Source organism: Condylura cristata, unplaced genomic scaffold, assembly GCF_000260355.1.
Source record: "Condylura cristata isolate star-nosed mole 26May11 unplaced genomic scaffold, ConCri1.0 scaffold00012, whole genome shotgun sequence".
NCBI classification, from domain to species: domain Eukaryota; kingdom Metazoa; phylum Chordata; class Mammalia; order Eulipotyphla; family Talpidae; genus Condylura; species Condylura cristata.
Genome location: NW_004567113.1, coordinates 29,854,070 through 29,866,369, shown reverse-complemented (window position 1 = coordinate 29,866,369; position 12,300 = coordinate 29,854,070). Strand labels below are relative to the sequence as shown.

General features: G+C 36.3%; 1 protein-coding gene across 1 annotated transcript in view; it reads right to left on the bottom strand.

Annotated features, from left to right (window-relative positions):
* Nucleotides 1-490: 490 nt before the first annotated feature.
* LOC105853537 overlaps nucleotides 491-12,300 on the bottom strand; it is a 102,839-nt gene continuing 91,029 nt past the window's right edge. The window contains exons 15-18 of the mRNA XM_012724020.1: nucleotides 3,726-3,900; nucleotides 2,502-2,592; nucleotides 2,020-2,088; nucleotides 491-648 (exon numbers count right to left, since the gene is read on the bottom strand). Coding sequence (XP_012579474.1) covers nucleotides 491-648; nucleotides 2,020-2,088; nucleotides 2,502-2,592; nucleotides 3,726-3,900 — 493 coding nt within the window. The remainder of the gene's footprint in view (nucleotides 649-2,019; nucleotides 2,089-2,501; nucleotides 2,593-3,725; nucleotides 3,901-12,300) is intronic.

Below are 12,300 nucleotides of genomic sequence, written 5' to 3'. Positions count from 1 at the left end.
GAGACACCTGAAAATAATGGAAGTTACCACCAGCATGCCAGCAAGAAAAACAACTCACACATGACAAGTTTTTTCTGCTTACTTATCTCTTCTGACTATTTTTTTCTGGTTGGGGTGTCTGAAAGACCAAACTGACGCCCTGACAGGCTTCAAAATGCTTCTGAACCAGCCAGGCCTAAGTTTCGGTTATCAACAAGGTGCCAAGGCTGAGTTTAACTATGAATGTCCTAATCTTGCTCATCCCATAGCAACAGCCAATTAGCAAGTAGGCAAGTAACCAGTACAAATCAGGAAAATGCCAGATGTCCTAAGGTATGCCAGCCCAGTAGTGAAGGTCACATCTTACATGCATAGATCAACCAGGTTAAGACAGGATAACTTTGTTCAATGTCCACCAGTCAATGTACTGCTGAGCATAAACTCCCCTCTGCTGGGCTGAAACTCCCTTCTTCAGTAATAAAAAACCCTGCCTTCCCTGAGCTCGGGGCTCTCAACTCAGGGCTCTCAACTTCGGAGGCTGCCTTGGTGCAGGTTGGGAGCCCAGGCTCCAGCTTCCAATAAAGACTCTCATGTGCTTTGCATCAGAATTGGTTTCATGGTGGTCTTTGGGAAACTCAAAACCTGGCACAACCGTGTCCATTTTTTTCCCTATCCATTACAGAATGCCTTATGTATTCTGGAATTGTTACTGAATGCACAGAGTTCAATAGACAAGCTGCTCTAGTTCTGTTCTTGTACCCAAATGTTTTTAGGCCTTAAGAGAAAAGGTAGTTAAATGCTAAATTGTTTTTCCAATGTGTTGTACCAATTTGCATGAAGTTTCTATTGCTATCCATCCTTGTAAAAGTCTAGTGAGTATGATATCTCATCATGGGTTTAACTTGCAATTGCTAATACTAATGAAGCTGAGTTGCTTTTTACAAATGTATTAACTATTATTGTTTTCTCACCAGTAAAAAGCCTACTTATCTGCTTCATGACTAAATCATTCCTCTGCTTTGTCCTATGTTGCTTTAAGGCTTAACAGCCTTAGCCAGAATGTACACCTAACCCTTCACTAAACAGCTTTAAATAGCCTGAGGGGTTTCTCTGATCACAAAGTCAGTCTTCTCTCTCCTGAGAAACAGAACTTTTGTTAGTTAAATGTGCAGCAAAAACTTCCTATTTAATGCTTTTTCTTTACTCTGTATATGAATTGTTGTTTTTGAAGATGTACATAAAAAAAGATTTGCAGACTAATAGTAATACCACCATTACAAGATTGGATAATTGGTGGAGGATGGGGGAGACATAGTTGATAAGGATTTTTCTATGCACTAACAGAGTTAGGAAATTTCACAAGTGACTAAATGAAAGGATAATAATTATGAAAGTCTCCTTTTGTCCAAATATCTCAAAGAATCTATTTTTCAGATCCTGCATTGCAGGACTAAGGATTTATTTATAGACATTGTAATCTGTACCTAGAAGTTCACGTTTATTTAAACTGAGATTGTACATACTTAACTACTATTAGGTGTAGTGTAGTGTCAAAAGCATCCACTTACTCGGCCTAAGAGTGAGTTTGATTCTGCATGCTCTTACTTATCTCTTACTTATCTCTTGCATTCTTGACCACAAATTAGAAATTGTAATTTGCTTCCTGATTACAACCTATTACAATGAGGGCTCAATTAGATCATGAACTTGAAGATGGGTGAGATGGCTAGCTTATGACCGGAAAGTCAATATGGAAGGCATGAGAAAGAGAAGAGGGCTGAATATCACGAGAATGGGTGCATCAGCAAGAGACAGAAATCCTGTCAGGCAGTAGATGGCAATAGTGAAGATTATTAGTAGGTAAAGAGATTCAGCTTTAGGAACTGAGAGTAGGGGCTTCTGAGCTTCCAGAGGCTGGAAGACTTACAAGTTCAGAGCAAGAGATCACCATCATTCCTTCAAATATTGATTGAATCTAGGTGCCATTCTGAATGTTTAGGATTCAGCAGTAACATTGTTAAAATCTCTACCTTCACTCACTTGACAGATTTTCAAGGAGAAGCACATTAACAGCAAAGAGGAACACAACAATTTCAGGTAGTTGTAATACTGTAAAGAAATTAAAACAAGGTAATAAAAGAAATAGGAAGTGACAGGGGACTGGGAGACAGATACTTGAGTCAGGGTCACCCAGGCTTACTTCTCTGAGGACATAGTGTGGACAGACTGAATGATCAAATGAAAGCAGTTATGGGCAGAGCTGTGAAAAAATAATGCCAGGCAAAGGAACCATCCCGTGTATAGGCCCTAAAGCAGAAACAAGCTTGAAAGGGTCAAGGGCAGAAGGAAGTCAATTTACCTAGCAGAGTGAGTATTGACTGGGGAGATGAGATCAGAAAAACAGGTAAAGAAAGGTCTTGATGATCCTTGCAGGTCATGGCAAGAAGTTCAGTTTTTTCTCACAGAAAAATGGGAAGGTTTGGGAAGGATTTTAAGAACAAGAGTAAGATGATGGAATTTACATTTCAAAGATAATTCTGGCTTTAGTGGTGAGAAGGCTCTGTAGAACCCCATTAGAAGTAGGGATGGGGGGAGGACATTGCAGAAGTCCAACTAGAATCAGAAAAAGGGTAAAGTACTAATACATTCAATGGCATAGGTGGACCTCAAAAACATGCGGAATGAAAGAACCAGATATAGACTACATAGGATATGATCCCATTTATATGTAATATCTAGAATAGGTAACTCAATAGAGACAAAAAATGATCAGCGGTTTCTAGGGGTCAGGGAGAGTGGGAATAACTACTAATAAATGGGCTGGGGAGGGTGTCCAACAGTGGTGAGAGTTGCACAATCTTATGAATATACTAAAAATGAGCCTAAAAGGTTAAATTTTATCTGTTAATTAAATATCAGGTTTTTTAAAAAGAAGGCTTCCACAGCAGATATGATGACGAATATTGCATTGGATGTTGGCAGTCTGCAATTTAACATAAGAAAAGTTCAATTATGTTTTGGCTTGAAATATACAGATTTTGCTATTCCTGGATGTTCTTGGTAACTATGAAATCCCTCTCTTGCACTTTGTAAAGGCATTTTTGTCTGCACCAATAACTATAGTCATTCACTATAACTATAAATTTTTAGGGCAAAAAATACTTCATAAAACCTAGTTGGAGATGTTAGTCTTTATAGTCAACTTGGTTTACTGCTAATTAGGAATAGCATCATTATCTAGAAATGGAAAGTGGACACTGGTAATCCTTTCCCTTTGAATGTTTCACAGGATTTCCATTTATTCATTCAGGAAGCACTTATTATGTCAGTATCAGTTTAAGATTTATAGAACAAAAAGCTGATTATTCTCTTTTATTTCCTTTAAGACCACCTACTCTCTATCATACATCTTCCCACTTTCCTGACATTTACCGTCTGTGTTCACACATGAAGAAATGTAGGAACACTGCCCTAATTTCAACTTGAAGTGAAAAGTTTTTGTTTAAGGTTAGTAATACTAAAGAATTAAAGCTCTGCTTAGTTATGGAAGTGAAAAGAAAACTGCTCCAATGCCTTAACTTAGCCTATGGTCTCAAAATAAGACTCGGTATGGAAGCCAACTGTGGAACTACAGAGGTCAAGTACAAGGTAGAAGGTCATTGTGCTGGTTACAGGAAATTACCATATAACTGGGGGTTAGTCTCTCCACAAACTTTTTTTTTTTGTCTTCTGAATTAAATTCCCACCTGAGAGCTGTTCGCCTTCTCCTTGAACACTAGTTTTATAGTCACTCCAATACTCTTAATTATTCCTTTTCCATTTGTCTCTCCAAACTGTGTAGATATCAACCTCTCTGTTTCCAGGAAAACCTCTTGACTCAGAGGACTTTTGGATGAACTACACCATAGTGGAAATATTCTTCTAAGAAAAGGCAACAAAAGAACAATGAGTACTAAAAAAACATGACCCAAAGACTGAATATATTTAGTTTCTTAAGACATTCAGTTGTAGAAAAATAAACTTGCGGTCCCTCCCTGGTGGCACAGCGAGTTAAAGCACAGCACTGAGAAGCTAAAGCCACTTCCGCATGAGTTCAATTCCCGCCTGCCTCGAGGAGACCACATGGCGTGGCAGACCTCTCCTGACCCGCCCACTGCTCCCCTCAGCAGTGTACTTTGTCGATCTGCCTGTTCTGCTACCCGCTCTGTCTCTGGTGAAGCCTCTCACCGCCCCTGAGCCTCTGGCCTGTACCCCAGTTCTGTATGCACAAATAAATAAATGTAAAAAAAATTTTTTTTAAAAAAGAAAAATAAACTTGCTCTGAAAGTGACATAACCTCTCACAAAGTTGTAAGAAGGGCAACTTTGCAGAGGGAAACTTGTTTTCTTGAACTGTTTGATAAAACTAATGCAATTTAAGAAATAAGAGACATTATTAAATAAGAGACATTATTAAAAGTCCTTCCCTTTGAGGTTGTTTTCAGGTTCATGCAATACATATAGTGACTGTGATGTGGGCTGATGGTAGATGTAAAATGTGTATGCCCAAGAGACATTCTTGGTAATGTTTTTTGCAGAAGTTGCTAGGTCTCATCTCTTCAGTCCTTTGGGGTCAGGAGGAGCTGTGGTTTGGAGACACGGTCAATGAATTCTCCAGGCACGCTCCAGGGAATGTTGAGAGGCAATTCGAAAGTCGCACAGATCCTTTAGAGATGAATTCTTTTTGAGAAAAGTAGTAAGAAATTTTTTAAAAACAAAGTCAATATTTTTTTGCAGCTACACTGTGGCCACAAGATTAGATGTAACTGTGTGAAGTAAAACCATGATAGAAAAGCTGCACTGTTGTGCCTTCTCTGGTGGTGAAAGGGGTTAAAGCACAGAACTATGAAGCTGTCACTATGAAGCTATCCACAGCCACTACAGCAGGAGTTCAATCCCCAGCCTGGAGGTGACCCACACGGCACAGCAGACATCTCCTGTCTCACCAGCTTCTCCCCTCAGTGGTGTATTTGGGTCTATCTGGCTGTTCTGCTCCCCACTGTCTCTGGTGAATCCTCTCATCCCCTGTACCTCTAGTTTGTACCAGGTTCTTGTATGCATAAGTAAACAAATCTTTAAAAAAAAACAAAACAAAACTGCACTGTTGTTGCTAACTTGAAACATGATATTGAAACTATTCCAATTTATTGAAGAAAGAATCCTTTCTTTGTTCTTTAAATCACAAAATATTAGTTCATACTAACAAAAAATTATTATAATTTCTTGACATATTTGCAAAACTCTTTGGGCACAACTAGCAGAAAATGAGTTATACCATATATATGGGGTTTTATAAAAATGGAACCTATAGCGATACCTATAAAAAGGCAAGGAAAGTTAGAGTAATTTTAATTATTTTACAAAGTTCATTTTTAACCTTTTTTATTGGTAGGCTGATTTGCAACCTATTTTAAAATGAATCAAAACATTGTATTTTCTAAAGATACCTGGTTGGTATTTACCAAAAAGTACATAATTTTCTTACAAAGATATACTCAAAATAAAAGAATATTATTGTATTTGGTGAAAGATAATTGAAAGAAATGGAGAGAAAATAATTGGTTTAATTTGATCTTTAAAAATGCTAAATATTCAGAAACCCATAGGTATCACAGTTGAGATGAAAAAAAAATGTACAAAATGATGTAAAAAAAACTATTATATTATAAAAAAAACTAAATATTCAAAAAAGACTAAGTTTCTGATTATAAAAAAGTGACATTTCAGCTAGTGACATAAAAGGAGTAATCAGTACTTCTTTTATCTCTAGTGTCTCTAAAAATTTTAGCTCTGATTTTTAAGTGGATTATAAGATATGAAATGCTGAAAATTGTATAGGTATGCATGACATGTTGCTCTAAATTAAATACTAGCTGACATTATTTAAAGAAATTTACAAGAAGAATAAAATTAGCCAGTGGTGAGTAGATTATTTTCTTTGTTTCAATCTTCTTTCTCAATAAAATTAATCACTGGTCCTTTTTCTATGTTTTCACCCATTAGTATGATTTTGGGTGAAAGCTGCTTTCAATCTAAGATTCATTCTTATTTTTACAGTTTTTTTTAAAGATTTATTTATTTTATGCATACAGAACTGGAGTACAGGCCAGAGGTGCAGGGGTGGTGAGAGGATTCACCAGAGACAGAGCGGGGAGCAGAACAGGCCGACTGATGAAGTACACTGCTGAGGGGAGCAGCGGGCGGGTCAGGAGAGGTCTGCCGTGCCACGTGGGTCACCTCCAGGGCAGGCGGAAATCAAACTCATGCTGATGTGGCTTTAGTTACTTAGTGCTGTGCTTTAACCCACTGTGCCACCAGGGAGGGCCACTATTTTTACAGTTTTTAAATAGTTTAATAGGAAAAAACAGATATAGACAATATATTTATTTCTTAGAGAAAAATTAATAAGTTAAACCTTTACTGAGTAGGTTTCCAAGCAGATAGTCCCTGGCTTCTTGTCATGATATCCATATTTAATGTGTATTCATTCAACTGCCAATAATTGATTGATTTGTGGCAATTGTAGTTGATCAATCAAAATGAACTTGAACTTCTTTTTCTCATCCTCTGTACTGTTATCCTCTTTAAACACATAACTAAAAATTGCCTCCAACGACTATCTTACCCCAACACATCATTATTACCTTATCTCAAAATACAGACCTTCAGGATTACCAAGTTAATTCTAATTGAGTAGGACATTCAAAGCAGATAATATGTCACCTTATTGATGATACCTTCCTTCCCTGATTACTTGATAATAAACAGTACCTGTCTACTCAGCACCTCCAATCTGCTTTACAAAGCTTTATTTTTTCTCTTTAGTGTGTATTACCTCCTGGTACACCACACTAGATCCTTTATCTATATTGTGTTGGTTTGTTTACTTTTTGCCTATATTTACTAGAATAAGAGCTCTGTGTCAGGTTTTTAATCTCTTGCCATTTTAAAAATACTTTACATTGATATTTGTATTGTTCTATTATCTCATGTTTTGGTGTTGTTAAAAATGGTTGGCACATAGTGGTCACCAAAAATACATATAAATGAATAAGGAAAGAATGTTATTATCAAAAAATTTATAATAATATATGACCTTTAAGCATATGTCTGCTGTATAAATGGTCTTGCATTCTTAAACTGCTTTAGTAGAAGAAACTATCTTTCACTGTATAAAAACATTGCTTAGAATACGCATGGGTTCTAGTTCCTTTTCTTTCTAGTCAGCTTGTGAGACTGTAGAAACTGAAATCAATGAGTCAATAAGATTATGCAGAAAATAAAAGTAAATATAGAAATATTGTTATATAAAACTTTCAAGACCTAGACCTACCAGTTCTTCAGGAGGGCAGAAGAAGGAGAGGAACAGATTACTACAATGTTCTTTTACCAACCACACTTCTCAGTAAGCACTGTCTTGTCAGTTTGTGACTGTGCAAGGACATGCCACACAGTGAGCACACAATCCAAGTGTCAGAAATATTTTAAACTTAATTGGAATAATTAGATTCACAAGAACTTGTCAAAAAATATACCGAAAGTTCTTAAATGCCCTTCTCTTAATTTGAGTCAGAGGTAACATCTTGCACACCTATTATATTGTATCAAAGTCAGAAGAATAACATAATTTATACAGCTTTTTCACATTCTACCAGTTATTTTTTTTAAGATTGATTTATTTATGCATACAGATCTGGGGTATAGGCCAGAGGTTTGGGGGATGAGAGGATTCACCAATAATAGAATGGGGAGCAGAACAGGCAGACTGAGTGAAATACACTGCTGAGGGGAGTAGTGGATGAGACAGGAGAAGTCTGCTGCACCTTGTGGGTCAGCTGCCTGGCCTGAGATCAAATTCATGCTGCAGTGGCTGCAGATAGCTTCACAGTGCTGTGCTTTAAACCCATTGTGCCACCAAGGAAGGCCCCAGATTCTACCAGCTTTACATGTTCTGGTGTGCATGTGTTTCTGCGTAATTTTATCAGCCATGTAGATTCTTGTAACTCCCACCACAACCAAGACACAGAACACCACCTCCACAAGGGTCACGTAGGCTGCTCTTGTAGGCATGCCCGCTCCCTGCCCCTCTCCCCTAACCCTAGCAGCCATTTTTTTTCACTCTAATTTGGCTATTTTAAGAATATTATATGAATGGAACCCTATAGTGTGTTATCTTGGAAGAATTTTTTTCTCTCATCATAATTCTCTTCAGATCTATCCAAGTTGTGTGTGCCAAGTTCCTTTTTATTACATTCCATTTAACTCAAATCCATGAGAGCATCAGTTTTTTTTTTTTTGATATTATGAATAAAAACACTATGAAGTTGAATGTTTAGGTTTTTGTGTTTACACATTTTCATTTCCCTGAAATAAATGTCAAAGCATGCAATTTCTGGATCATATGATGAGTGCTTATTGGATTTTATGAGATTAATAAACTTTTCTATTAAGAGTGGCTACACCCTACTACTTTCCCATCAACAATGAGTTTCTCTTTATTCCATCCAGAATTTACTATTATAATATTTTTTATTTTGGCCATTCTGATATCCATATTCTATATATTATTGTGGGTTTAGCTGCATTCCTCCAGAGTTCTTGAGATGCTCCATCTTTCATTTGCTTATTTGCCATCTGTGTGTCTTTGCCAGTGAAATGTATGTTCATGTCTTTTATTCATTTCCTTTAAAAAAAATTATTTATACAGAAAAGAACCGGGATGAGGGCCAGAGATCTAGATGTGAGAGGATTCACCAGAGGCAGAATTGGGAGCAGAGCAGGCAGCCTGACAACATACACTGCTGAGGAGGGCAGCCCTTGAGACAGGAGAGGTCTGCTGTGCCAGGTGGGTCACCTCCCTGCCCCGGCTAGAATTCAGGTTGCAATGGCTGTGATAGCTTGACAGCTGAGGCTTTAACCCCCAGGGCACCAGGGAGGCCTTCTTTTACCCATTTTCTAATTGAGTTATTTCTTGTTTTTCTGTTAGAGAGTTGAGCATTCTTTACATATTCTAGATAAAAAAAAATTATATTGGCTATGCAACTCATGAATATTTTCTTACAGTTAGTAGTTTGAATTTTCCTCCCCCTCACAATATATTTCACAGGGGGAAAATAGTAAATTTTGATGAGATCCAGTTTATCAAAATTTTCCTTTTAAGAAATTTGCTTTTGGTGTTTAGACAGAATTTTTCACTTTGTCTTAGAGTCTGAAGATTTTTTCCTGTTTTTCCTTGAAGTTGTATATTTTATATTCAAGTTATGATTAACTTTAAGTTACTTTTCACATAAGGGGTAAGATTTAGGTCCAAGTTCATTTTTCTTTACCTATGGATGATCAATTGCTTCAGCACTATTTTATTTTTTAAAGACTCAAAGTTTCAAGAACATTAAATTGCCTTTGACTGTTTTTTCATCTTTTTGGTATTATTTTCAAAACTATTCGGAAAACAAAATAACTTTTTATTCAAAAGTCACATTAGGATAACCTGCTTTGCTTTATTCTGATTTTACTGCATTTCCACATCCTCTGAAAGCCATGTTTGCTGACAGATAAACTGCATCTCATTATAGCTCAAGAAAGTAAACAGCAAACCCCACACAAAGAAACACTCTTAGAAATGTTGTGACCTTTTCTTTCCCAGAAAAAAAATGCTGTTTATAAAAATAATACCCAAGCCCCAAGGTCCCCATCATTTAACATAGCATCTTCTGCTTCAACAAAGCCTGGCATTTACATGGGAGTTTAGGAGATAACAGAAAAATCAATGCCTCAGATGTTACATGGAAACTGTTTCTAAAACCCTGTGTAACATGAAAACTATTTTTTTTTTAAATCCTTGTATGGAGTAAGTCATTTTACATTTTACAATAACTGTAGATCAAAAAATATGCTCAAACATGACTTCATGCTCACAAAAACATACTCAGAACTTGAAAATGTCAAAGGAAAGAGTGCACAGTCTCTTGTCAAACTGAGAAGTGACTGGAAAGTGACTTCATGTCTATGTGTGGAGTAACGCAGCATCATTTCACCTGGATACAAAAATAAAAACTTTATAATTCTTAGGAAAGGCTGAGCAAATACCCAGGTTAGTGAATATCCAGAGGCTGAAACAAGCCCATCACAAGGTCAGGTACATACTTCCATACACTTTGCCAAATAATCACTTCAATCAGGCTGTGATGGAGTAGCATCATACAGTACGCTTGGAGCTTCACAATTCAATATGGTTGCATTATTGTATTATTATATATTACATTATATTCAGTATCTTATTTAGACTAATTATAGAGTTATAGCTATAATTTGATCACTTCCCTAATAATAATAATAATAATAATAATAATAATAATAAACCAGAGTTCTCTTATTTGTAGTCTTGCTTTCTGAGGTTTCAGTTTCCCTCAGTCAACCTCAGTCTGAAAATATTAGTTCCAATAAAATATTTTGAGAAAGGAAGAACAAGAGGGAGACCACATTTATTTAACTTTTATTTCAGTATAGTGTTATAGTTGTTTTATTGTATTGTTCATTATTGTTGCTAATTTCTTACTGTACCTAATTTATACTTCTTTTGTGATAAGTAACTATGAATTGGAAAAAAAACACAATAAATAAGATTCTGTGCTATCTACAGCTTCAGGCACCACTCAGGATACTGGAGTGTATTCACTATGAATAAGGGGGGATACTTTAAAAATACTACACTTACATATTTCATGGAAGAAGAAGCAATTCCAAAATAAAAGAAATACAGCAAAATAATGAGTGTAATTTTTACTTTACTTTCTCGCCTTTTCACATTGGGCGTTAAAGTACTTTTTCAATTAGAAGTACATGTACAAATTTAAAAAGTCACCAAGTTCTACCCTGAGCAATTTGCATTTTATGTAAATTATTTCCCAGTAAAGTGCTGAAAAGTTAGAGTAAATGAAATGTATGAAGAAAATACATACTACCTAAAGATTAAACATATTAAAAAAAAAAAAAGAAAAAGACCTGAGAAACATATCAATTAAGGACAATGAGTGGCATCTGTTTAAATGTTAATTCAAACAAACTCATTATATAGTGAGTTCAGAATTGGATGTTTTCATAATATTATGAAATGTTTCTTATGCTTTTAATGAGCATGGAATTTGCATAAAATGCAGGCATATGTACTCAGTATTATGAGAGCTAACATCGTAGCACTTTTGCAAGGATAGCCACCACCAAAATAAGATATGGCTCTGTACCACTTCATCATCCTAGAAATGCCCCTCCTAATGCCTCCCAGCCAATAACTCCTGGCTTGTACCACAGGGCAAACAATTTCTGGCTTCTAGTACCATAGATAATTTTGTCTATTCTTGGACTTGAGTAAAAGAAACCATACCTTAAAGTGCTTTTTTTTCTTTTATATCTGGCTTCTTTTACATATTAACTTTGCCCATTCTCAGTACATATTCTCAGTAAACTCCAAGTTAACCCTGCTGACAAGGCCTCCAAGTCGTGGGCACCAGGAACCCAGGAACCCAGCCTTAGCTCCTCAGGGCTGCAGTCTCCACATTGGTCACCTTGCGGAGATAAGTGAGGATGGGCAGCATATGATTGAATGCCTTTTAGTAATGCTTCCCAAGATCTATAGTTATCATACAATCCAGTTTTATAATATTTTTATCACACCCCCCAAATCCCTCATTCTATTAGTAGTAATCCTCATCCCACACAAAGCCAGGCAGGTACCAATCCATTTTCCGTCTGCACACATTTATGCCTTTTCTGAACAACTAATATAAATTGGATTATGCTATATGTGATTGCATGATTCTGTATCTGCATCTGGCTTCTTTCATTTAGTGTAGTTATATATAAATATGTACGTATATATTTATATACATACACACATATACATAGCCAACCTTTTTACTAAGTTGATAATTGCTTGCCATCTCTCTCTATATAAAGTGATTTTTGACTTAGGAAAAGGTTGGCTTAAGATAGCCCAGAAGTTTGCCTGTTCATGTCTGTGCAGGTGTCCTTTCTTTCCTCTTTTATGATAAACTTGCCCTTTTGAGTATAAAATTAATAAATAAATAAGTTGACTTACACATCTGCCAAGGTGATTTCAATCTCAGCTCCTGGCTCAGTTGTGATGGAAGTAATCTGTTTAGCAATCTCAGAAGGACTATGCAAGTCAGTGAGCTGCTCATCAGCTACCACTCCAAGTCTTAGAATCTTCACCACCTGGAGATTTTCTTGTTATAATTCTCAGTCTTGGTGGATACTGAAAATGGTC